This window comes from Anthonomus grandis, chromosome 15 (genome assembly GCF_022605725.1).
Source record: "Anthonomus grandis grandis chromosome 15, icAntGran1.3, whole genome shotgun sequence".
Taxonomy (NCBI): Eukaryota; Metazoa; Arthropoda; class Insecta; order Coleoptera; family Curculionidae; genus Anthonomus; species Anthonomus grandis.
In genome coordinates, this window is record NC_065560.1 from 22,267,470 (window position 1) to 22,294,503 (window position 27,034).

A 27,034-nucleotide genomic window follows, 5' to 3' on the forward strand; every position below is an offset into this window, starting at 1 on the left:
TTTTCGCGTAATAGTTTGGGACATTTTGTCGCCAAACGACGCAGCTCCCACGAAAGTCAGATGTTTACTAATCCCGTGACCCGTCCTCGGGGCGGTGCTCTGTCGCACTCGTACACGCGCGACGTTGCAAAGTTTTGCCTCTATGCGGTTTCCTATAAGTAACGAACGAAAACACGATCTGTATCTTATACCTTGAAAAAAGCTTGCATCATGTTTAATATCATTACATATAAGTAAATTTAAATTAACCGTGAAAAAAAAGCACCGGCGAAATCGGAAGGCACTTTAAATCCGGTCAAATAATTAAAATAATATTTCCATACGAAATCAAAAATACTTTATTGCAATAATATTTTTAATTCATAAATACCCTCAATTATTAAAATTGACTAGATTTTTTTATTTTTTCCATTACTTTTTTGAACGGATCTTACAGTCTCATATTGAACAGCACATGGTCTGGGAAACCACCCCTTTTGCCTCAATAGTGCTTTTTGGTCATCGGGAAGATCGTCCTGGATCTTCTCACCGAACAACCATAATCTGAAATAAATTATCAGGAGATCAGTCATTAATATTGTGAAATGTAAATAAAGCAGCTTTATTTCAATCACTATTTTCGTTCTAGGAATATAAAAGTTGAAAAGTATTTATTTTTTAGCTATTCAAACCATTACTGGTAATTGCCCCTAAGAGTGTGATTGCATATCTAAGATAATGTTTTTCTATATGAAACAAAATAGTATAGTTATTTTTCAAACAACCAAACAATTAATTTCAATCATCCAAACTACATTTGAAAAAGCATTAGAAAATTAGCAGCATCTAAAATACTTTATATCAATATACAGGGTGATTGATGGTTGATGGTACCTTGATGGACGTTTACGGAGAACGGAAAATATTTTTTTTTTGAAAATTTGGCAACATGGGTTTTAGCTGATGATCTAACGACTAAAAATATTTTTAGCGATGCAGCGTTGCCGCTTATACCAAAAAGTAGTAGCAACTTTGTTATTTTAAATAGAATACCCTGTATATTTTTTATTTTCCGATCCGCTATCACCTTATGATTGGTTCTGTATAAGGTGTTCCTATACCTATCTTTAGTGGTTTTCGAGAAATTAATTATTTTCTTTATTGTTTGACGAAAACATAGATCTAAATAAATTTGTATTACTACGGCACTGGAACGCGCAGAACCTTGAAATTATAAACGTAATTTATGGAAGTATTGTAAAATATTTTTCACTATGAAAATTTGTTCTACGTTATACAGGAGTGCTCAAAATTAGTGATTTTACCGCTAGATTCAAAAATGGTAAAAAGTGCATTTTTTTTAATGGAACATCCTGTATATAATAACATATTCACAAAGGAAATTAAAATCCCTGTCTAAAGAGGTATTATATTCCTATATCGAAATAGTTCGGTTTCGGAAATAAAAGCAATTTTCTGTAAAAATCGGAATATTTGGACACATTTGCTTTAGTTGGCCATAAAAGGTCATGATCAAAAAATTGATGTTTGACAGTGACATTTAGTTGATTAATAGTGAATACGCGTGGGTGTTTTTTTAAAATAGTGACCTAAAAATTCATTAAAATGGAAAGAAATAGTTATTCAAATGAAGTTTGGATGAATCTATTTATTATTCATGGACAATGTGACAAAATTGTAGCAAGAACATGCAGAAAGTTCAAAGAAATGTACCCGAATTTACAAAAAATAGATAAAAGAAAATTTGTGCGAATACAAAATAACTTTATACAATTTGGTTCACAACTTAAAAATGATACTATGATTATAAGTAATTTACAATAAATTTTCAAAATGATTGCCATTGACTTCTAAGCAATTCAAAATCCTGCGTTGTACAGCATGTGTTGTCGCTGCTTGTATTTCATATGGATCTAGTTGACCAATACAATTGAAAACTCGTTGACGTAGTTCCTGTTTACTGTTTACCGGTGTCTTGTATATCATTTGCTTCAAATTACCTCAAAAGTAAAAATCAAGTGGTGTAAGATCAGGTGATCTCGCAGGCCAGTCCCATGGTCCCAAACGCCTAAACCAGCGGTCATCGAATTTCTCAAATAACTCACGTGTCACCTCCTCAGTGCAATGAGCAGGTGCCCCATCCAATTGGAACCAGCAAGTGCGATAATCTTCAAGCGTTAAATTTTCCAGAAAATCTTTTACTACTGAGCGCAAAATCTGAACGTATTTATGGGAGTTTAATGACCCGTCGTAAATAAAAAAAGCTATTTGATTGTCTTTTAGTAAACAAAAAACATTAAAACTAAATTTTTCTTGAAACCCCATTTCCTTAACCGCGTGTACCTATACCGCGTGTAAAAATACCTTCTCTAGAAAACTTTGCTTCGTCTGTCCATATTATTTTTTTTACAAAGTTTGGTTCCTCTTGAGTGCGTGTCAGAAGTATCTCACAATATTGAATGCGACGTTGGTAACCATCCGGTTTCAGCCGATGAACTTTTGAATATTTAAAGGGATGCCTATTATTGTCGTTCAGAATTCTTTGCACAGAATAATAAGTTAGGCCTAAATCAGCCGCGTACCGACGTCGGCACGGGCCTGTGTTCAAAATTTTCGCCGGGCACCTATTTCTGATAGGAAAACGAAAATTTTTTTTGTATGACATTTATTTATATTACTATATTAAAACACGTTAACGTATGTCTTAGCACCTACCTACACCTATTCTATCTAATCTAAAAGAAGCATTTAATAATAAAAAAAAATCCATCTAAAACGTTTTTTTTCTTGCTTTGGAATTTGCAAAAGTTGAGATAATATTATCAATATTGAGCTCTCGAGATATCTCATTTTCAATAGAAATAATTGCCAAAGCAGACAACCTTTCTTGGCCCATTACACTTCTTAAGTAATTTTTAATAATTTTTAATTTTGAAAACGATCTTTCTGAAGAAGCTACTGAAACAGGAATTGTAATAAAAATATTACATGCAGTTACAATTTCACTAAAACTGCAGCAAGATGTATAATTTTGAATCAAAATAAATTCGAGTAGTTCTAAAATCGTATTGATGTCATTTATTTTTCCCTGAAAGCATTTTCTAAAAGATATTAATTGGGAAGCAATTGAATCGGATAGATCGTCTGAATATTTAATATAAAGCCTTTCGCCCATTTCATATAATGTCTTATCCGAAATGGATAAATTACGTATAGTTTTTGGTAAAATTACCCTAAAAGTGTCGTAAATTTCGTTCAATGCGCCACTCCTGCTTTTTATTTGAGCAATAACTATGTCGATTGTTTTATAAAAAACATTAATTTTAAACCATTCATCAACGCTTTCAATGTGGTGGTGGTTTCTGCTCTCGTCAAAAAATATCTTGGGGCGAACTATTCTTTTTTGCACCAACTGAGTAGAAGTACCCGATTCTCCTGCTAATTCAATAGCTTCCTGCATTAATAAGTGAAAATTATTCCTCATTTCTTTCATATTTGCATATAAAGTATTAAATAATGTGACAGATTGATCAATATTTTGGTCTTTATTTTGTAAGAGCCTAGAAACGGTATCTACTTGCTTTAAGGCATTTGTTTCAATTATAATTAAAAGAACTGTTTTAAATTTCTCTAACTGACTTTTTAAAGATGTTGCTTCGGTAATTTCCGTTGTATTTTGAAAAGTAAGTATTATTTTAGAAAGTGTCTTTAATACATCAGTGTACCTAAAACGAAGAGCTTCCAAAGCATCATGCCTGGACTACCACCGAGTAGGTGCTAATTTTTTTAAAGTAATTTTATTTTGCTTCACACTTTGCAATAGCGCCCATTGTTTGATGCTGTGACCAAAAAACACATATTAATTTTGAACCATGTCAAAAAAGTTTCTTACTTCCGCAATATCTTTAACTGAATCATTAAGAAATTGGGTGGAGGTAAATATTTGTGCTCTGTTCTGTACCATTCGCCTCAGAAACAAGATGCCAAATTTATAGAGTTTTTTTGGGGATATTTAGAGAAAGTTAGTGGATTTAATGGCACCAACATTATCCTTGGAGATTTTAATTTTGATTTATTAAAAAACAATTTTTATAGTAACAAATTATTAAGTATCATTTATACCAATGGGTTTAGTCAAATAATTAAGACTCCAACAAGAATAGTCCAAAGAAGTCAGACTCTGATCGATTATTTAATTTCAAATGACAAATCTCTCTCGCATAAAGTTCATCAAACTCCTAAAATTAGTGACCATTCTATTATATCAATTTCTATGGATCAATCGAAGGAACAGCCAATGGATGTAGTAAGTTATACTAGGTCTTTTAAGACCTACAAATGCCATAAACTTCAGGAAGAACTGCTTACATGCAATTGGAATAGAAATAGTTCAGATGTCGACTTACTAGCTAATACTTTTGTCAGAGATATTAGAACAATTCTTGACAGTATGTGCCCAAGGATTAAAATTGTGCAAAAACAAATATGCCGATAAAAAATGGATAACTCAAGATATAAGGGAGCAAATGCAGGAACGGGATCGATTATATAAAAGGGCTGCCATAGAAAACAACGACAACGTTTGGAATGAATATAAAGCTATAAGAAATAAAATAGTAAGCAAGATAAGAGTAGAAAAGGATAGATTTTTTGCGAATACCATAGAGCTAAATAAAAATAATCAAAAAGAACTCTGGAAAAATCTGAAGACGTTTTTGCCAGGAAAAAACCAAAACATGCCTAATGAAATAAAGTTTGAAAATGAAATCATTACACAGGAGGATGATATTGCACATAGATTTAATAATTATTTCGTGAATAGTATTGATCTTATTCTTGCAGATATTCCACCAGCAGCAAATGGCCAAACATATTTCATTGAACCACCTTCAGTCCAGAAAACTTTGACACAATTTAATAAAGTTTCGATGACTAAAATGAAGGAAATACTTAAAAATCTAAAAAACGTTGGTGGTGGGGAGAGTGGCATCTCCAAGCAGGTTCTTTGCGATGTTGCTTATGTTGTGGGTGATCGTCTTCTGGATATTATCAATACATCCTTAAGTACTGGGATTTTTCCGCAAGCCTGGAAACTTTCTACTGTTGTTCCTGTTCCAAAAGTGCAAAACACTAAATTGTGTAATGAATTTCGGCCAATTAACACCGTACCTATTTATGAGAAGCTCCTTGAAGTATGTGTTAAGGAACAGCTACTCGAACATTGTAATATAAATAAAATAGTTGTGCCTAACCAATCGGGGTTCCGTGAGAATCATTCATGTGAGTCTGTCATTATTAATATAGTTGATAATTTTCTCAAGGCCCTTGACTCTGATAATCTAGTACTTGCTGTATTTTTGGATTTTAAGAGAGCGTTTGAAACCGTGAGTAGAGAAATGTTAATTAGGAAATTAGAACGGTTAGGCCTTAAAAATAATATATTGAAGTGGTTTCAATCTTATTAGAGTCATGTACAAAAATAGTTCATCTGAAAGTGTTAATGTAAAGCATGGTGTACCGCAGGGAACGGTCTTGGGCCTCTTGCTATTTTTATTGTATGTTAACGATATGGTGAAGGTAGTGCGGGGGTGTAATGTGGTGTTGTTTGCGGACGATACAATGTTATATGTGGTGGGTAAAGACATTCATCAACTGCAACAGGTCATGAACGTTGAACTCAATAACTTATTCATCTGGCTCTGTAGAAATAAACTAAGTTTAAATGCAAGTAAATCCAAGTAAATCCAAGTTTTGTATATTTGGCAAGAGATCTAGATTAAGTTCTATAGACATGGGCAATGTACAGATTTCTGTGAATGGGGAAAGTATTTTGTACGACAAAGAAATTAAATATTTGGGAACAATTTTCGATGCAAATCTGAATTTCCATGCTCATGCAGATTATGTAATGAGAAAATTTTCAAAAAAAGTTGGATTTATCACAAGAATTGGAAAAAATTTGTCAATGTACATCAAATTAAAACTTTACAACGCCATTGCTCTTCCTCATTTACAGTTCTGTTCAACATTATTGTTTAACTTGCCACAGTATAGAATTGACCAACTGGAAAGAATTCAAAATAGAGCTATGAGACTGATTCTAAATTGTAACCGTTACACGCCTGTTATCTCTATGTTGGGTGTCCTAGATATGTTGTCTGTACATCAAAGAATTTTGTATAACGTTTATTTGTTTATTTTTAAATTAAAACATCAGATGCTCCCCGATTATATTTGTAATAAATTAAGAGTTTTTGGAGATATACATAACTATAATACGAGAAATCGTATAGACTTCATACTAGTCGACAGATGTAACACAACCCAAATGCATAATTCAGTTCTATACAAAGGTTTAATACTATTTAACAACTTGCCTACTAACATCAAGAATTGTATTACTTTGAATCAGTTCAGAGGGCTCTTGAGAGGATTTATTATGAATAAGTAAAATTGTGTTTGTTATTTTATTATTTTATTTTAATTATGTAGTTTGTTAAGTGTTTTACTATAGTATGCATTGTTTCCGCTCCAATCATCATCTTGATTGTTGGTTTATCTGTTGACTGGGTATTTTTGGGCCAACCGGGATACTGGTTACAGCTTCTTGGAACTACCGAAGCCTTTCTAAGTATTACACGGGGGGACCAATGTGTCTAGTCGGCAAGGTCAACCAAGTTCCAAATGTGTGTCATCGGCTGATTGCAACCGAACCGACTCGATAACCTGAGTCGACATTATTTTTATTACTATAAGGCAAACAATAATTAACTGTGCTTTTAATAAGTAGGGCAAGGAAATAATGTTTAGGTTAAGTCTAGTTTTAATTTATGGTCTACCTCTGACAGGATATTTCTGGAACCGGGATGCTGTTTCTGGATTACCGAGACCATCCATGGACAAACCTTTATACACACCGCTCATGTTAGCAGCTCCGTCATAACCCTGCCCACGAAGCTTTTTTATAGAAAGATCATGGTTGTTTAGAATTTCCAAAATGGTTTAGCAAAGGCCCGCACCAGTTTGGTCCGTTACTGGAATAAACCCTAAAAAAGATTCCTGGATTTTAATTTGCGCCGGTGTGTTTTCTACATAATCTGTTATGACATATCTAATTATTATACTTAACTGATCAACTTTTGCAATATCCTGGGTGGTATCAACTATAACTAAAAAAAATGGAGCTTCTTTAATTCTCTTTAAAATTTCTTGTTTAACCGAATTGCTTAATATTTGAATAATTTCGTTCTGAATTTTTGGGTTTAAATACGTAACAGATTTTTTTTCCTTGTGTTCCAATAAATTTTGTAATACGGGATCATACTTTGAAAGCAATTGAATAATAGATAAAAAAAGACCTGGATTCTTTGAATTTTTGCTTTCATTATGTCCTCTAAAAGGCATGTTGCAAGAAGCTAGTGTTAGGGTCACATCAATGACGCGCCTTAAGATTTTTCTCCATATAGAAATTTCCTGGCGCATATTTTCATCTAATTCTTGGTCAATACTCTGAAAGTATTTTCGTGTTTGATTTTTTTTAAGTCCGGCATTAGCCAACCCAACTACAGCACGACGCTTCATGGCACCCCCACTCTCAATACGTAATGTATTTTTATCATTTTATATTTTAATTAAAATTTAAAGTGTGCAGTAAAATTTTTTGTCATCTGCACGAAAAAACTAACAAGATGCTGAGATCGCCGGGCCCCTGGGAGGCCCGTGTCTTTTGAACACTTTAGACCCATGGTCGGTACGCCGCTGGCCTAAATCATCTGCTGCACTCCGGATGGAAGCTTGTGGATATGCGTGAAAGTAGGCTAAAATATTCACGATGTTGTCCTCATCAGACGTTACAGGCTTGGGCAAACTTGTATCATTTTTAAGTTGTGAACCAAATTGTATAAAGTTATTTTGTATTCGCACAAATTTTCTTTTATCCATTTTTTGTAAATTCGGGTACATTTCATTGAACTTTCTGCATGTTCTTGCTACAATTTTGTCACATTGTCCATGAATAATACATAGATTCATCAAAACTTCATTTGAATAACAATTTTTTTCCATTTTAATCAATTTTTAGGTCACTATTTTAAAAAAACACCCAAGCGTATTTACTATTAAACAACTAAATGTCACTGTCAAACATCAATAGCATAGCATTGGTTCATCATGACCTTTCATGGCCAACGAAAGCAAATATGTCCAAATATTCCGATTTTTACAGAAAATTGCTTTTATTTCCGAAACCGAACTATTTCGATATAGGAATATAATACCTCTTTAGACAGGGATTTTAATTTCCTTTGAGAATATGTTATTATATACAGGATGTTCCATTTAAAAAAATGCACTTTTTACCATTTTTGTATCTAGCGGTAAAATCACTAATTTTGAGCAACCCTGTATAACGTAGAACAAATTTTCATAGTGAAAAATAATGTACCGGGTGGCCAACTAAGAATGGACGTCGGCGATATCTCAGGCCTTAATAGTCGTAGCGCCTTGAAAAAAAAAATTTGTAATAAAAGTGGCCAAAAAAAAATGCTGGAAATTATTTTGAAGTTTATTGGTCAACCGCTAGAGTGCGCCACAGCTTCTTTTAATCTTAAAATTGCATTTTTGCCAAAAAACTTTTAATAACGTACACCTCAAAATATTATATTAATATTCTGGGAAGATTTTCTCACAAAAAAGTTTTTACAAAAATTTCTGTCAGTTGTCAAATAAAGTGGTGGGGGGCGTTTTTAGCTTGAATAAAGAAAACAGCTGAAAATCAGCTATGACTGGACCGATTTTTTTTAAGCATATTTTTTTTTAAGTCTATTGCTGCCTTATTTTTCAACCAAAAAAAAAATTCAAATTACTTTTCCTAAAATCCGCTAGAGGACGTTGACTTGTGACTAACCCTTTCTGACGGATTATTTCAAAAACCTCAAACGCAACTATATGTATTTTTTTACGTCATTAAAAGCGGGGAAGAAAACTAAAGAAAGTGGTGAAAACGACACTTCGATATCACTTGTTTAACTTATTAACAAAATAGTGTCCATTCGAAAATAAAAGTGATAAAAATGGCCATAAATTACTATTTGCTTAGACAAGCTGAATAAACTCGTATTAACTAAGTATTTAAAAAAAAAAACAAACTCAGTAGTGTTTTAGAAAATCCGAGATATAGAATTGATCGTTATACGTTTATTTATACAGGGTGTTAACTAAATAAAGTTGGCCAAATTGGCCTATTTTGAGAAAACTGTGCATACAGTTTATAGTTATTCTATAGGAAAGTTTTGAAAATTTGGCACCATACCATACCATACCATAGAAAAGTTAATTAAAGATACAACAATAAAATAATTTGACACTTGTAACAATTTTGATGATACCGGATGTAGATGAAAACTTGCTTATTTTAAATAGAACACTCTATAATATGTTATTTGATATTTAAATTCTACATACAATTTTAAGAAATCTTAGGTGGTATAATAAATAATATGTTATACACATAATTTATTTAGTGCCTCCCCAAATGTTCAAAATGCATTCCATCATTTTCTATGCACTGAATCATCTTTTGTTCGGTAGACAGAACTGCAGTCTCTACCTCAGCAAATGAGAGAGTCTGCATGCAATCCCTAATCCGGCCAATCATATTTTGTAGCGTCGTAGGTCTTGTTGCAAAAACAATTTCTTTAACTCGACCCCATAAATAAAAATCCAGGCACGTTAGGTCTGGTGATCTAGCCGGCCATGGAAAGGTACCGCCCCGTCCTATCCATCTACCAGGGTAGGTAGCATCTAAAAACTCCCGAACATTTCGGACGAAATGTGCTGGACAGCCATCGTGCTGGAACATCATTCGTTGGCGAATTTCAAGTGGCACATCCTCTAATAAAATTGGCAATTCCTCCCTTAAAAACTGCAAATAATTTGCACCATTTAGTGCGTTGTTAAAAAAAAATGGGCCGATAATTCGACCTCCTAATATTCCTGCCCAACAATTTAAAGACCAACGGCCTTGATGCTGGACTTCTCGCATACAGTGCGGATTCGTTGGTGACCAGTAATGAATATTGTGGAGATTCACGCCTCGATTGCTGTGAAATGTAGCCTCATCTGTCCACAATATGTTTGAAAGCACCTGAGGATCCTCTGCAATCGTACCCAAAAGCCAGTGACAATGGTCTAGCCTTCGATCAAAATCTTGTGCACTTAATTCTTGATGCAGGACTAAATGATATGGATGAAACCTGGAACAAGATGATGACTGCTGATTCAACAGAATAGACCAATCTGGTGCTTTTCGTGTAAAATTTAATTAATTTTACATTTAAAGCATCATCATCAAAAAATGAACTCTCATTGGGAAAATTAAGTCTCATCGCGTATAGTGAAGATTAATATCCAAAAGATCGCTTACCTGTACTCCTTAAGAATATTCTGAACAGTAGTTCGACTTACTCCCAGGTCGTGCGCTATTGTTCTAGTACTTAAGTGAGGATTAAACTCGACGTAGGCTAAAACATTTATTATGTTGTCTTCGGTGCGTCCCCTGCGTTGTCTCCGAAACACGGGCAGCCGAACGTTTCCAGTCGTTCGCAAACGATGTGTGATTCGAAAAAAAAAATTTGCAGTAGGATGGCGTCTATCAGGATACTGATGCGCATACACCCTTGCAGCAACTGTGGCATTTCTCATACATTCAAAATAAGTACCTATTATGTCAAACGCCTCTTCGTTTGTGTAAAGCATTGTTAAACAAAGCAATACGAAAAACAGAGATAAAAAGTTAAGGAACAAAAAACTTGAACAAAACACAAAAAACCGAAACAAAACAGGAAAAACTGGAACAATACGAACAACTGGCACAACACGAAAAACTGAAACAACACGAAAAACTGGAAAAACAAAGTTCACAATACGGCGAACTAACAAGAAAACTATTGGATGTTATTAGCGAGACTTAAAAACGCTTTAACAATCCCAAGAAGAGACGCTAAAATGACATTTAACTGAAATATTTACATATTTTGCTTCCATGGTTCCATAGCCTACTAACTCAACTTTCCTATGCACAGTTTTCCCAAAATAGGCTCATTTGGTCAACTTAGTTTAGTTAACACCCTGTATAAATAAACGTATAACGATCAATCCTGTATGTCGGATTTTCTAAAAGAGTACTATGAGTTTGTTTGTTTAAAAAAATACTTATATAAAAGGAGTTTATTCAGTTTGTCTAAGCAAATAGGAGTTTATCGACATTTTCGTCATTTTTATTTTCGAAGGGACACTTTTTTTTATAACTTTTGTTTAAGAAATGATATCGAAGTGCCGTTTTCACCAGTTTCTTTAGTTTTCTTCCCCGCTTTTAATGACGTAAAAAAATACATATAGTTGCGTTTGAGGTTTTTGAAATAATCCGTCAGAAAGGGTTAGTCACAAGTCAACGTCCTCTAGCGGATTTTAGGAAAAGTAATTTGAATTTTTTTTTTGGTTGAAAAAATAAGGCAGCAATAGACTTAAAAAAAAATATGCTTAAAAAAAATCGGTCCAGTCATAGCTGATTTTCAGCTGTTTTCTTTATTCAAGCTAAAAACGCCCCCCACCACTTTATTTGACAACTGACAGAAATTTTTGTAAAAACTTTTTTGTGAGAAAATCTTCCCAGAATATTAATATAATATTTTAAGGTGTACGTTATTAAAAGTTTTTTGGCAAAAATTCAATTTTAAGATTAAAAGAAGCTGTGGCGCACTCTAGCGGTTGACCAATAAACTTCAAAATAATTTCCAGCATTTTTTTTTGGCCACTTTTATTACAAATTTTTTTTTTCAAGGCGCTACGACTATTAAGGCCTGAGATATCGCCGACGTCCATTCTTAGTTGGCCACCCGGTACAATACTTCCATAAATTACGTTTATAATTTCAAGGTTCTGCGCGTTCCAGTGCCGTAGTAATACAAATTTATTTGGAGCTATGTTTTGGTCAAAAAATAAAGAAAATAATTAATTTCGCGAAAACCACTAAAGATAGGTATAGGAATATACAAAACCAATCATAAAGGGATAGCGGATCGGAAAATAAAAAAATATACAGGGTATTCCATTTAAAATAACAAAGTTGCTACTACTTTTTGGTATACGCGGCAACGCTGCATCGCTAAAAATATTTTTAATCGTTAGATCATCAGCTAAAACCCATGTTGCCAAATTTTCAAAAAAAAATTATTTTCCGTTCTCCGTAAACGTCTAAGGTACCATCAACCATCAATCACCCTGTATTTTCTATTGATAACACTATACTATTGGTAACTCTCTCAAAAGTAGTAAACGATTATTAATATCTGTAAAAATCCTTATTACTAAAGTCGAAAGTGAATTTAATAATAGGGCTTTTTTTAATAATAAAACACTAATAAGAATTTTAAAATAATCTGGTAAATAAAGTGAAAATAACAAAACGGTTTTACCACTAACCAAAACCCTTTATTTTATCCCGTGTACTTATTTTACTCTTATTTTATTCTCTCATTTATTTCAAAAGTCAAAAATTTAATTTGAAGTGAAGATAAAATTCTTGTTTTTTTTCCATGTACCGTGTTTGTTCCTAATCATTCCTACACCAAAAACTTTGGTATTCTGTATTAGAATACTATAATTTGATTGAATTTTTGGAAGGTATGGTTTCTATAATATCCGGAAGATAATTTAATTAACAGAACTTTGCATTTCACAAAATATTTCCCAATACAACAATGGGTATTATGAACAACTTGAGGGTACAGCCATGAGTAATTGCCTCTCTCCCTTTCTTGCAGAGCTTTTCATGAACCGTTTTAATTAAATGCAAAAAGTACATTGCAATACTTTCCACAAGTTTGGTAAGAATGTGGATAAAGGATCCAGTCATACTATCGTGAAGCCAAACATCGTAGCTCACTGTTGAATTTCACCACCACCAAATTTAATCGTGGAGTAAGCCAAGGAAAAAGGATCCCGATAATTGAATTACATGAAGCTAAAATCACCATTGGCTTAACGACATTCCAACAGCAAGTATTAGTAGCAGATATTATAGATGACGTTATATTGGGATTAGATATTATGAATGCTCAGCAGTTTAAAATGGATGTATATAACCGCATATTAATGACAAAAACTGAAGAGATCCTTATGCATTATCTAGATGAAGATATTTGGAAATGCCCAAGTTGTTAAGTTATCTCAGGATATTACCATACCAGCTAAATTAGAGATGGTGGTTAATGCCATAACTGGAGGAAAAGATGGAGAAACTGTTTTGATTGAGCCCATGGATAATTGCAAAGTATACTGTCAAGGAATTCTTCCAGCAAAGACGTTATCTACCCAGAAGGAATCTACTGTTTTGGTTTGAATGGCAAACTTGAAAGGATATGATCAACATTTGAAAAAAGGACAGAATATTGGCGTGTGCTCTGAAGTAGCGGCAGCAATGAAAAATGGTTATAGAAGTCGTGATTCAAGCAGATCTTTTCCTATATGTTTACAAGAATCTTCTGCTAATTTAATCGTGGACCAGTGTAGTAAATTGCGATGTCTTCTTCAAGAAAATCAAGATGTATTTTCCTTGCACGATAATGACCTAAGAAGTACCGATTTAGTGCAGCATCGAATTAACACTGGAGACAATGCTCCATTAAAAAAAAAAACAAGCACCTCGATAGCTAAACAAGGTGAAGTTTCCTCAATGCTTCAAGAAATGAGAACACAAGGAGTAATAGAATCTTCCCAGAGTCCTTGGACATCTTCAGTTGAATAAGTGAAGAAAAAGGATGGATCCACCAGATTTTGTGTAGACTATCGGCGACTGAATGACATTACCAAGAAAGACAGTTATCCCCTACCAAGAATTGATGACACCCTGGATACGTTATCAGGTTCGCAATAGTTCTCAACGCTCGATCTGACGAGTGGCTACTGGCAGGTAAAGATGCATCCAGAAGATAAGGAAAAGACCGCATTCTCGACTGGTACAGGACTTTGGCAGTTTACAGTCATGCCCTTTGGACTCTGCAATCCTCAGCCACCTTTGAGATTGAGAGACTCATGGAAACAGTGTTACGTGGAATGTCTTGGGAATCATGTTTAGCTTATCATACTGGAAGATCATTTAAAGAATGTTTACAAGGTATTTGTTAAGCTTATATTATTATATTATATATTAAGATATCTGATTTAAATAAAAGTGTCGTAATTGAGATTTTCCAGTCCAAAGGTAATTTCAATGTATTATATATGCTATTATTATTATTTATTATATGCTATTTTTTAAGTTATTGCCCACATTTAAGAAAAAATCATTGAATGCATTTGCCCATAGCTTATCATTCTGTAAAAATGTGTTTTTATAGAGAATATTAAAAGAGTTTTGCGTTTTAATTTTTTTAACTTTGATGGCTTCATTTATGAAATTCCATGTTTTTTGATGTTATTTTTTGCTTCTTTAATTTTGGTTTTATAATACTTGTTTTTTTGCAGATTTCATAATTTTATTTAAATAGTTTCTATAGTGGTCAGCGCATTGCACAGAATATTTTTTTATTAACTCCTTTTTCAGTTTATCGCAATGGTTTATTGAGTTGACAAATGTTTTTATAAATTGTATACTTGTGTTGAGTAATGGCATTAGCATGACTTGCACTAGTTATTCAAATACTCATATTAATCTCACTTCTCTAAGTAAATTTTGAATGACCCCTATATCTAAAAATATGTCTGCTCGCTAACACCAAAATTCCTCATTCCCCTTCTAAAAATGAACGAGGAACCAGACGTGAGAGGAGTGGACAAGGACTTAAAGTCATTTCGTGTATTCGACGCAGTTTGGTGTATACTTCACTAGTACTCAAATTAAGTAACTATTCCCGTAAAACCTTGCCAATTATCGAAATTACCGGCCGGTAGCGGGAGTGACAGGCAGCTCAAGTATATAGAAGAAAGGAATCGACAGCCTATGATATGTTCATTTTTGTTATCCTTTTACTCCCATAAATTTATTGCTCTCACCCCCACAACTTGGTTTAATCTGAAATACGTTTTTTATATTTTCAAGAGACAATCCTACTGTGTAATGATCTGTTATTGTACTTCTTAGAATAAATGGGAAAAAAAAAGTATATATTAGATCTTTCATTTTCCTTATTCAGAAGATTAATGTTTATATCGCCTATAAACATTTCTATATCTTTAAAGTTTAAGGTGGATAAATAAATACAAGATTTAATCATAAAATGCTGTTGAATACCATGAAAAATTATCATAAAATCAAAAAATCGGTATTTCCGATGATGTCCTTATACTTTGGCGCGGTAGTGTCTGTAAAATGTAGTTGTACTAGTTTTTCAAAAATGGCGTCAAATATCACTTACCACATATATTCTTAAAAAACGATTTAGACACCGATGACGAAGGTTGTTACTGTTTAACAAAATGATATTTGTACGTTTCTCGACTTTTCTAAATTCGATAATATTTAACGAGAAGGTAGGGAATAAAAAACAAATAAATATTCCAAAAATGTAAGTGGCAACTTACTTTCTCCACCTGGTTACCAAAACTAAATCTCCTACATTTAACTTCAGTCTTGGCTCATCAGTGCAAGGAAAATTGCAACAAACTTTAATACCGTATGATAGAGGAAACCACCGTCCAGAGGCAGGACTGACAATCTTGTAGGTTCGGGCTTTAAGCCTTTTTTCATTTTTTTGTTCCAGTTGCTCAATCTAAAAATGGACGCAGTTTAACAAATTCATAAAACTTGTATTGCTTATTATTAACTTACAGTCAGTGAAAACTGAGAACATCCTTCTTTTACTTCCCAATTAATCCCGTCACCTACTGGATTGCCACTTAAAGTTAAAACTTGTTTTAGATTTCTCCATCTTCCCAAGTCATACGGAAAAATGTATGGTTCCTTGTGCTTTCTTCTGCAATCTGCCTTTTCTACAATCCAATCTTCTATTCCTGTACGATTTCTTAATATTGAACGAAACTAAAAACAATTTTAATCAAAAGATGCAGAGAAAATCTTGCCCGTAAGTACCTGAACAATAAATAACAATCCAACTGCACAAACAACTCCAATAGCTAATCCCAAAGATAAAACAGTAAGTATCATTCCCGTAAGGCCTAAGTACACTATTGGCACATCTGGGACTCTGTAGTAAAGGTAATTATTTCTGTACAAAGCCCTAGAATAATATAGTCATTTAACGAACAAAACTCCATTAATTATTAGTTTTTAAACATCACTTGTAAAAAGTACATTTATTATACAGGGTGACCAACTAAGAATGAGAGGTACTGTATCTCGAAACGTACTCATCGCAGAGGCTTGCGGTAAAAAATATTGTATTTTCAGCATCAAAAAAACAGGTAGTTGATTAAATTGATAATTACAGATAAAAATGTATTTTGGTTTTAAAACAGAAGGTACCTGGTAAATAATTTTTTTCGACCCCTTGTATTATCTAAGAGTAAAGCTTAGGTAATCGTAGGGCGGCTTTTTCACATGTTTTATGTATGTTGATAATACTTTGTCTTTCAGCAGCTGTAAAATGTTTACGAGGTCGCTTTCTGGGGGGTGAAAACATAGTATTGCAAGGAACTTTAGCCATACTTTATTTCAAAATAATTCTTTCCAAATCACTTACGATTAACTGTAAATATATGAACTGAAATAATAACTCATTCCGCTCGACTGAATATATAAGGATTTCAGGCCAAAAGGTGCCACCCCTTGCGCATAAAGCGGGCGTGGGCATTCTATCTGTTAGGCGAGGCGACTATAAAACGGCCAAGGGAAAAACCTGGAATTTTTTTAAAGTTTCTAAAATAACCGCTAGATAGCGTAACTGCGACCTTAAATCTAAGAAAATTAAGTTTTTGTGCATTTCGATATATTAACCTAACAAACAAATACTTGATCTTTAAAGTAGAGGACAATCTGAAACTTTTTTTATTCGACAGTTTTTGCTGTATCTCTAAAAATAAAGTGGTGGGGGAGTATTCAAAGGTTTCCGTAAAAAACACCCTGTATTTCAGAAATGGCTTAGTCGACTTTAACACAATTGTGTTCTTAAAAAAGAGCCATTCTTGGACTTTAAGTGTTTTAGTATTCGAAGTTTTGTTAGTTTAACATGTCGCCACCAGAGGGCTTTTTTGAACATTCGGACAGTAATGGAAAATTTTCTCAAAAAAATTAAATGCAATGGTATGACTTTTTTTTATGAAAAAGTAGCAAAATAATGCCCAAACAGGTTCGTGAAAATCGCATCTCGATATCCTATTCCTAACCTAAAAATTTAAGTCAAAGAAAACTTTATACGAATGTTAAAATTAATTTTTCTCGAATTTTCTTTTATATTAATCTGTGATTTATATTTTATTATTACACAATTCCGATTAAAAAAAAAATATATATAACGCTTTTGGTGTTTGTACTTAATTTAAGATCACTTGGTAGCAAACCTTTATAAACTGTTTTCTTTTCCAAGTTAAAAGCATCAGTAATTGATCTTTTTGAATATGGACTTCCAATATTTTAGGACACACATTCATTCAACCAAAGAATTAATGAATTTTAAAAAGAGAAAAAAAATATTAAGAAACCTGTCAGGTTTTAGGAAGCCCGTGAATTAATGTTGAAATAATTTAGGTAAATCGACAATAATTGATAAATTTTAAAAAAGTGTAATATCGGCATTCTTCAAATAAATTTAAAAACACATATTCAACTACCAGGGATATATGAATTGATAATTCAATTGCCTGGAATTTCTTACTTCCTGCATAACTTTGCTAAGATTTTCGAGAAATGTGTCCAAGATTGACTACTAAATTTCTTACAATCTAATTCAATTTTAAAACTAACCAGTATGGTTTTTTACCTAAGCTAAGGCTATTTAAGGCTGTCACGGCCGCAAAAGTAAGCTCCAAGCTTGTTCTAGAGTGCATAAAAGTCCTGAATAAACTGGTACAGGTTGGATGCAGGGTCCAGCTCGTCTGGATACCTGGCCACGCAGGCCATGCAGGTAATGAGGAAGCGGACTCTCTTTCCAGACTGGGATCCGCGAATGTACCGATGGGGCCGGAACCCATAGTTAGTAACGCCAAATGCGTTGCGGTCGCGTCAATGAAGGGTCTGTTGGACAAGTGGATCCACCGAAGATGGACTGAGTCCCCTGGTATGAGACAGGCCAAAGCGCACATAGGTGGGCCCTCTGCCTGTCTCACCAAAAATCTACTACGCCTAAAAAGACGCGAAATTCGGCTAGTGACAGGTCTTTTAACCAGTCACTGGCACTTAAGAAGCCATCTCCATACTATCGGTATTGCGGACAACCCGGAATGCCGATGGTGCTGTGAGGAGGATGAAACCGTTGACCATGTAGTCGGGGAGTGCCCAGCTCTTACGCGGGCCAGGTTCAAATACTTGGGTAACACTTTCAGTGTACCGAGCGACTTTAAGTCCTTCAGACCAGAGAGCCTTATCGGTTTCTCTAAGGCCGCTGGGCTCTGGTAACCCTCGGTGGGGCCTGTCGGGTCCATCAGGAGACCTATATGCACAACTGCCTTGGCAGCCCACTGTTTCGACAATTCAATTCAATACCTAAGCTAAGTACCACTGACGCAATGTAAAAATTAAAGATGCATTAAGTGACCCTTTAGATATCACAATAGGAGTGCCGCAGAAGACAGTTTTGGAACCGTTGTTGTTTTTATTGTATATAAATACATTGGCTAGTCTTAGGCTTCACAATGGTGTAATTGTTTCTTATGCAGATGATGCTGCCATAATATTCTCGGCAAAATCATGGAATGATGTCAAACAAAGTGTAATAGCAATATTTAGAGTTGTTTTAACTCATTTAAATTAACATTAAATTTAAACAAAACAAACTATATTGACTTTTCAATAACCAACGCAAATCGTCCTTCTTTCGACTTCATAGAAGTTAAAGACTAAGAAAAAGTTATGAAAGAAGTTATACATACTCGATATTTAGGTACAATAATTGAGAATTGACACCTTAAACGGGATCAACAGATTCTAAAACTAAAATCAACGCTTCGAAAATTATTATATAACTTTTATATATTAAGAAAAATTTTGAAAAACCATCGTAGTCTTTGATAAGACATGGCATTGTTGTGTGAGGTGGGCTGTATAATCTAGCTTTATATCCATTGACCATAGTACAAAACTATATATTAAAAACAATATACAGGGTGGTCCAGTTTAAACCTCATTAATTTTAATACGTGATAGATAATTTAAAAAGAAATAGATTTTCATCATAAAATTTTTCTCAGAAATGTTTAATAACAAAGATACAGGGTGTTAAAGTTAAGAATAATTATTTGTTTATTTATCATAAATTTTAAACTACCAGCTCAATTTTAATTACATTTCGCATGCAGGTTATTGTAGTGAATTGTCAATTACTGTTAAGGCTAGTTTAAAAAAAAATTTAGTGGCGTAACATACGGAGGGACTTGGTCCTTTTTTGTCTCAAATTTGCGAGGTGATAAAATATTTTTTATAAGAAGTCAACTGTTAAATTTTCCATTTAATTTTGAAAAAAAAGTCACTCTTGCAAAATTATGATTTAAGGCACTGTTTTTAAAATATCTTAGTTTAATTCAACTTAGTTTAATACAGAACCGCCTGTTGAAATGCTGCTATTTAACTTTTATTTATATTACTTTATATTTAACTTTTTTACAAATCCAAGTCCGATTTTCTTTTTTTTTATAAATTTTTGCAACATTTTAGCAGGTATTTCTGAACAATTCAATTAAGACATTTTAAACAGTGCCTTAAATCATAATTTTGCAAGAGTAACTTTTTTTCCAAATTAAATGGGAAATCTAATAGTTGACTTCTTATAAAATTTATTACCTCGCAGATTTGAGACAAAAAAGGACTAAGTCCCTTCGTATGTTACGCCACTGGCATTTTTTTTTAAATTGGCTTCATCAGTGATTGAAAATTCACTACAATAACCTGCATGCAATATTTAATTAAAATTGAGCTGGTAGTTTAAAAGTTATGAAAAATAAACAAATAATTATTCTTAACTTTAACACCCTGTATCTTTGTTATTAAACATTTCTGAGAAAAATTTTATAATAAAAGTCTATTTCTTTTTCAATTCTCTATCACGTATTAAAATTAATGACGTTGGAACTGGACCACCCTATATAATAAACACAAAATTTATCCAACAAGAATGCTTTATTCGAGGGAGGTTTTCGATGTTACATCATTGTATGCTTTGGATGTTAGTGTTTTTGTTTATAGGAATATTAAAATCAAAACTTGTCTTAAACATAGTTACCTAACTAGAAATAAAGGTAATGACCATATTGAAGTGCATAAGAGTAATATTAACGCTAATTTGAGATACTTTAATTACTTTGAGCCTAACATATATAATATGCTGCCCTTGGAAATTAGACATATAAGTAAAATCCATATTTTTAAGAAACAATGCAAAACTTTGATTTTTGAAAGATTTAATACATTTAAAAGTTAATTTTAATTTTAAATAACTAGCCTTAGTTTGAAATAACTATCTAATCAGGCAAATGATTGTTATGGTTGATTGGGATGCTTTTTTGGCGATGTATTTTGTTTTTCTTTTTAATGGTTTTTTGGACTTATCAGTATATGTTGGAGAGTATATGTGTTGCGACCTTTGTACATACAGATATTAGGTTATCTAGGTGTAGGTTGCAATATTCTGTTCATTATTATCTTTGTATCAACCTAGCAAATCTGCTACAATATTATCTACTTCTTTCAAACTATGTAAATGTGTAAGTATATAGAAAATAAAAGGGAAAGGTGAACACGGGTACTGTTCCTTCCAAATAAATAAATAAATTAGGGGCAATAAGAAGAATTTACAGCAAAAACATCCTATGATTGTTATTAATTTTTAAATGGCCTGGTGATATGTCCCACTTCTTAATTTTTTAATATAATATATATTTTAATGACACACTTAATATTTACCTATACAGGGAACAACCTAAGACGACACTAGCATGAGCGCAACCCAAAGTCGCAAACAAAAGAAAGTATAGGAAATGAGCATGGTTTCCCCAACCAACACAATTGTTAATCCATGGGCAGTGATGGTCCATTTTTTGTACACATCTACCACCTACAAAATATTTAATATAAGCACCTTTATGTTCGATAAGTAGTGTAAGTTCTTTAATACCAACTCACATTTTCGGCAGTGGTGGGATCTTGGAGCTTTATATCCAAGACACACTTTACATTCTTGTAAGTACTTACAATTAGCCTTGTCTGCCTACAAAAAAATATATACGATAATTCATACCATCAAATGGATTTAACAAACATTGAAGGGTTTTAATGGAACGTTAGTTTTTTTCTAAAAATTCATTTATCTACAAAAGTAATAACATTTAGATTCCTAAAATATATTTGTTACAAAATTGTCATCAACAACTATATTGGTTCTCTACGTAATATAGTTGATCTACAAAATATTGAAAAGATAGAATAATTAATTGCCGATGCAGACAGACCAACGCCTACTTGAATTTTATTTTATATATTTATGTAGAAAATGTACAGTACAAACATGTGTATAATGCTATCTCTAGATCTAAGTTTTACAAATTTGTTTCATACACCTAGGTGTTTACTTGTATGTGCAGAAGTTTATTATACATCATTCCTATATTAAATTATGACACAAGTGAAATAATGTATTCCTGTAACCTTAACAATATTGATTATTAATAACCAAATTTATATTCAATGATCATTGAGATAGTTTTACATTAACAGTCCCGAAGAAATACCCATTTGATGAGTTACTTATTTTATTGGATATTACGTCACTTATAGCAAAAATCAATTTAGAAATTACTATCTCACACACTCAAAAATTGAAAAAAGAAGAAAATAGACTTATTCACATATTTAAAAAAAATATGAACTCAAATATTGTATAATGATACCGTTCGATATACCTAATACAATTTAAGTTTAATAAGTTGTTTAATAAATTTAATAAGTTGTCGGGGACTAAGTACAGCATTAATCTAGATCAGACGATGATGCAAAGAGACCAGTTTAGGAAGGTAAAAACTGAGCTGCAAGAGAGGAATGCCGAAGAAAATGATAGTTACATCATTAGGTACATTAATGGATGTCCCAAGGTTGTAAGGAAAGACAGCCTGAGAGATAACACACGTAACACTAGAAAAAACTAGCCAATACCCCATTACAACTCTATTACCAGAATGTGGGAGGACTTCGTACCAAAATTGCTGAGTTGAACTTAATGTTGGATTGTTCAAGTTATGATATTATTGTTATTACGGATTGTTCAAGTTATAATATTATTGTTATTACGGAGAGTTGGTTGAATGAGGACATTTTTTCGGAAGAACTTAGTTGCTGTAATTACAGTATATTTCGTGCTGATAGAAATGTCCAGATTACATCAAAGAGTAGAGGTGGTGGAGTGCTAATACTGGTAAGAAATCACATACAAGCTTCAATCATTAAAAAGACAGAATCTCACTTTGAACAGCTGTTTTTGTTATGTAAATGTTCAGGATCAAGTTTTGTAGTGGGCGGTGTATATATTCCCCCAGGGTTCTTTGATGATATCTATAGTGATCACTGCATCACAATTGAAGAAATCTGTTCTATGTATTCTAGCACTAAGTTTTACATGATAGGTGACTTCAATTTGCCAGGGGTACATTGGTCAAATGCTCATAATGGGGTCCAAGTAGACTGTCCAACAAATTCACCAGCCGTGTTTCTAGCACAAATATATGGTTTTTTTAATATGTACCAAATGATTGATATGCCAAATAGCAGGGATGTGTTCCTGGATCTTCTGTTTACCAACGATAGGGCCATGAAATGTTTTAAGTCTCCAGATCCACTTTTTTGTGACTCAATTAATCATAGTCGTTTCGCTCCGTAATTGCTCACAGTTTTAGTGTGTTAAGATTAATAGCAGAAATAAGAAATTTTCACTAGTAGTGCTTTGTAAGACTGCCAATCCAACGCCATATGTTGTTACTTAATTAGTGAACAGTAAATGTGTTAAAAGAGTGATTTAAGTGCAAACAATAGACCAAATATGTCTATATGTGTTTTCTGTGAGGAATCCATACCATCACGAAAAAAACTGCCATGTAGTGAATGTAAAAACGCTTCGCATATCAACTGCGTTCACAAGTCCGTCGATGTTGCCAATTTGATTTCTGAAGTAAGAGGTTTATCCTGGAAGTGTGATGAATGTGTTTCAAAATGTATTTCCATTGACCAATCACGTTTAAAACTTCTCGTAAATGAGCATGTACAATCATCACTGGCTTCTATTACTGCTGCTTTTGAATCCCTAAAATCTGATTTAGTTACTGTAATCTCTGAGAAGATCTTAAGTGTCAAGTCGGCGACTACTGCACCGGTGAGCTATTCAAGTATAGCAAAAAATAACACTCAACCTGCTGTCTTGGTAGTGCCAAAGAACCAAGCCCAGACCACTGAAAAGACCAAGGAAGATATAACCCATCGAATTAACCCATCGGAATTGAATTTACACTTAACCAAAGTAAAAGCGGTTAAAAATGGTTCCATTGTCGTAGGCTGTAAAAGTCAGGAAGAAAACAAAAAGTTTAGAGAGATGGGTCAAGAAAAGTTAGCTGATTCCTATGAGATTAAGGAGCTTCACGGAATTAGTCCTAGGGTTCGTATAGTAGGTTTTAGGGAAAATTATAATAATGACGAATTTCTTAATTTAATTAAACAAATAAATAAAGATGTATTCTTTTCTGAATCCATATATAATGTTTTTAAAATATGTACGACAAAAAAAAGCGACAAGGTATTTCAGGCTGTTGTTCAATTAGATAGAGCGACATATGACAGGATCATAAAGGTGGGCACTGTTTTTGTGGGATATGATGCATGCTCTGTATTTGATGGTGTTGAAGTAAATCGCTGCTTTAACTGTAATGAATTTAACCATTCTTCAAAAAATTGCATTAAAACTCAAATTTGTCCCAGATGTAGTGAAAATCACTCAGTAAAAGATTGCAAATCTTCCACATTAAAATGTTCTAATTGTGTTAATCAATCACACTATACTGCACTAAGTACCGGACTTAGTAGGCGCTTTTTAGTCTATTATCAGAACGTACGTGGCTTGAGAACAAAGACTGCAGATTTATTAAATAGCACCTCGGCGTGTTGGTATGATCTAATGGCGCTTACTGAGACATGGCTCGATTCGTCAATATCTGATGGTGAGGTGGTTGCGGCTGTGTACAATGTCTTTCGAGTCGATAGAGATTTTCTAAATACGGGAAAATCACGAGGTGGGGGCTGTCTGATAGCCGTTAATAAAAAGTTTCATGCTTTTAAAATAGATGTAAATCAAAGTGTTGATCTTGAGCCCGGTATAGATATTGTTGGTGTTAAGATTGTATTAGATTTCTCGTCAATTTTAGTTTTTGCTGTATATCTTCCTCCGCCAGTATACCCTGAAACTTTGGAAAATCTGTTTGAGTGTCTAACATCCCTTGACTGCATTTTTGGTAAGAATATTTGCATATTGGGTGATTTTAATCTACCTAATTACGTTAACTGTAACAATTCTCAAGATAAGCATATTTTAATACTGCAAAACTTTATAACTTTTCTTAATTGCAATCAAAGCAACTCTATACAAAATTCAAATAACAGAATTCTTGATTTGGTCATAAACAATAATGAAAATTGCATAGTGGAAAAATCTTTGGATCCGTTGTTAACTGAAGATACTCATCATCCTGCTCTTGATATTTCGTTAAAATATTGCCACTCTATGAATTTTAAGCGTAAGACACTTTTTAACCTACAAAATGCATTTAACTTTAAAAAAGCTAATTTTCCTAATTTATATGATGCCTTTTCAAAGACTGATTGGTCATTTATGGAAGCTACGGTTTCTGTGGAGCATCAGTTTAAGGTCTTTTATGATTTAATATTAAAGGAATTGGACAGTTTTGTACCAAAATATCCTAATATGCCTAGGAGAAATTTTCCACCTTGGTTCACAAATAGTATTATAAGGGATTTAAAGCTTAAGAGTTCTCATTACAACAAATTTAAAAAATATGGAAGAATCGATGATATAAACACGTTTAAATTGTTACGCAATAAATCTAAAAGAGATATATCTAAATCTTACTATCAATACGTTTCAAATGTGGAAAGCAGTATCATAAATAATCCTAACAAATTTTGGAGTTTTATAAAGAATAAAAAAAATACAAGAGATATTCCTAAAGATATGTTTTACAAAGACACTCCTATAAAGGGCACCCTTGAGATAGTTAATTCCTTCGCTGACTACTTTAAACGATCTTTTTTAAATAATAATTTACACCCTAATTCTCATCATACCCCAAATAACTCTCCTAATATAAATATTTCTTGTTTTTCAGAACGCGAAGTACTCAATGCTTTAAACAAATTAAAACCTAAATTTACAACAGGACCGGATCTTATTCCTGCATTTATTATTAAGGACTGTAGGCATATACTTGTAAAGCCTTTACTTGTTTTGTTTAACAACTGTCTTTTATCGGGGTCTATTCCTGCATTATGGAAAGTTTCCAAGGTTTGTCCTGTATTTAAAAAAGGTAATAAGTCCGATATATGTAATTATAGACCTATATCTATAATTTGCAATTTTCGTAAAGTTTTTGAATTTTTAATTCACGATAGAGTTTTTCCGTTAACCAAAAATATTATTATTCCCCAACAGCACGGATTTTTTAAAGGAAGGTCTACGAGCACAAACCTTTTGCTTATAACTCAGAATATTGCTGAGGCAGTTGATAATGGGGAACAGATGGATGTTATATACCTGGATTTTAGCAAGGCTTTCGATCAATTGAATCATAGTTTAATTGTTGATAAGCTTAGTAATTTTGGATTTTCAGCTGTCTCTCTTCAATTGTTTCGCTCATATCTATGTGGTAGAAGTCAGTACGTGGAGTTATACGGCGAAAGGTCAAGCTCCTATGATGTAGTTTCTGGTGTCCCGCAGGGATCTGTGATTGGACCGCTACTGTTTAACTATTTTATTAACGATATTGCTGATAAATTAGATTGCGATTTTTTACTTTATGCAGACGACATCAAGTTATATAATAAAATAAGAAATCTCGCAGATTGTCATAGATTGCAGTATAATCTTGACTTGGTAAATGCTTGGTGTGTAGAAAATGGTCTAAAGTTGAATGTTTCTAAATGTAATGTTATGACATATACCAACAAATTAAAACCGTTATTATTTAACTACGCTTTAAATACGACTACATTAATACGCTCAAATTCTTTTAAAGACTTGGGAGTGTACTTTGATACCAAACTGTCTTTCTCATACCATATTGACACAGTAGTCTCAGAAGCGTCAAAATCATATGGATTTATTTATAGAAGCACTAAGGATTTCAGAAATCCAGATGCCCTAAAAACATTATATTTTGCATATGTACGATCGCGATTGGAATATGCTTCGGTGATATGGTCGCCGGCTTATAATGTACACATTAACAATCTAGAGCAAGTGCAAAGGCGCTTTTTAAAATACTTATGTTTTAAGTGTGATAATGTATACCCACCTCAGGGTTTTCCACATGATGATCTGCTTCAACGTTTTAATATTTGTTCCCTAGAAACTCGACGAACCTATTCTGCTCTTATGACATTGCATAAATTACTTAATTATCTAATCGATAGTCCGCCATTAGTGTCAAAATTATATTTTTTTGTGCCTCGTCTCAATAATAGACATCATACCACGTTTCATCTCCCTACTCCTAGAACAAATCTACTTAAATTTTCACCAATTTATACCATCTGTAGTATTTACAATAATGATGCTCATTTTGACATTTTCAATATTACAAAGGAAGCCTTATGTCGCTC

At 33.1% G+C, this 27,034-nt stretch overlaps 1 protein-coding gene across 2 annotated transcripts in view; it reads right to left on the reverse strand.

Moving 5' to 3' along the window:
- Positions 1–314: 314 nt before the first annotated feature.
- The window catches only part of LOC126744875 (palmitoyltransferase ZDHHC6-like), a 35,777-nt gene continuing 9,057 nt past the window's right edge, over positions 315–27,034 (reverse strand). Inside the window, exons 4-9 of one of the 2 annotated variants that reach the window (XM_050452442.1) lie at positions 21,356–21,371; positions 21,068–21,218; positions 16,088–16,235; positions 15,827–16,036; positions 15,580–15,767; positions 315–543 (exon numbers count right to left, since the gene is read on the reverse strand). In XM_050452442.1, coding sequence (XP_050308399.1) covers positions 390–543; positions 15,580–15,767; positions 15,827–16,036; positions 16,088–16,235; positions 21,068–21,218; positions 21,356–21,371 — 867 coding nt within the window. In that variant the 3' untranslated portion in view covers positions 315–389. Of the gene's footprint in view, positions 544–15,579; positions 15,768–15,826; positions 16,037–16,087; positions 16,236–21,067; positions 21,219–21,286; positions 21,372–27,034 lie in introns of both variants that reach the window. The other variant, XM_050452441.1, reaches the window with a different exon arrangement.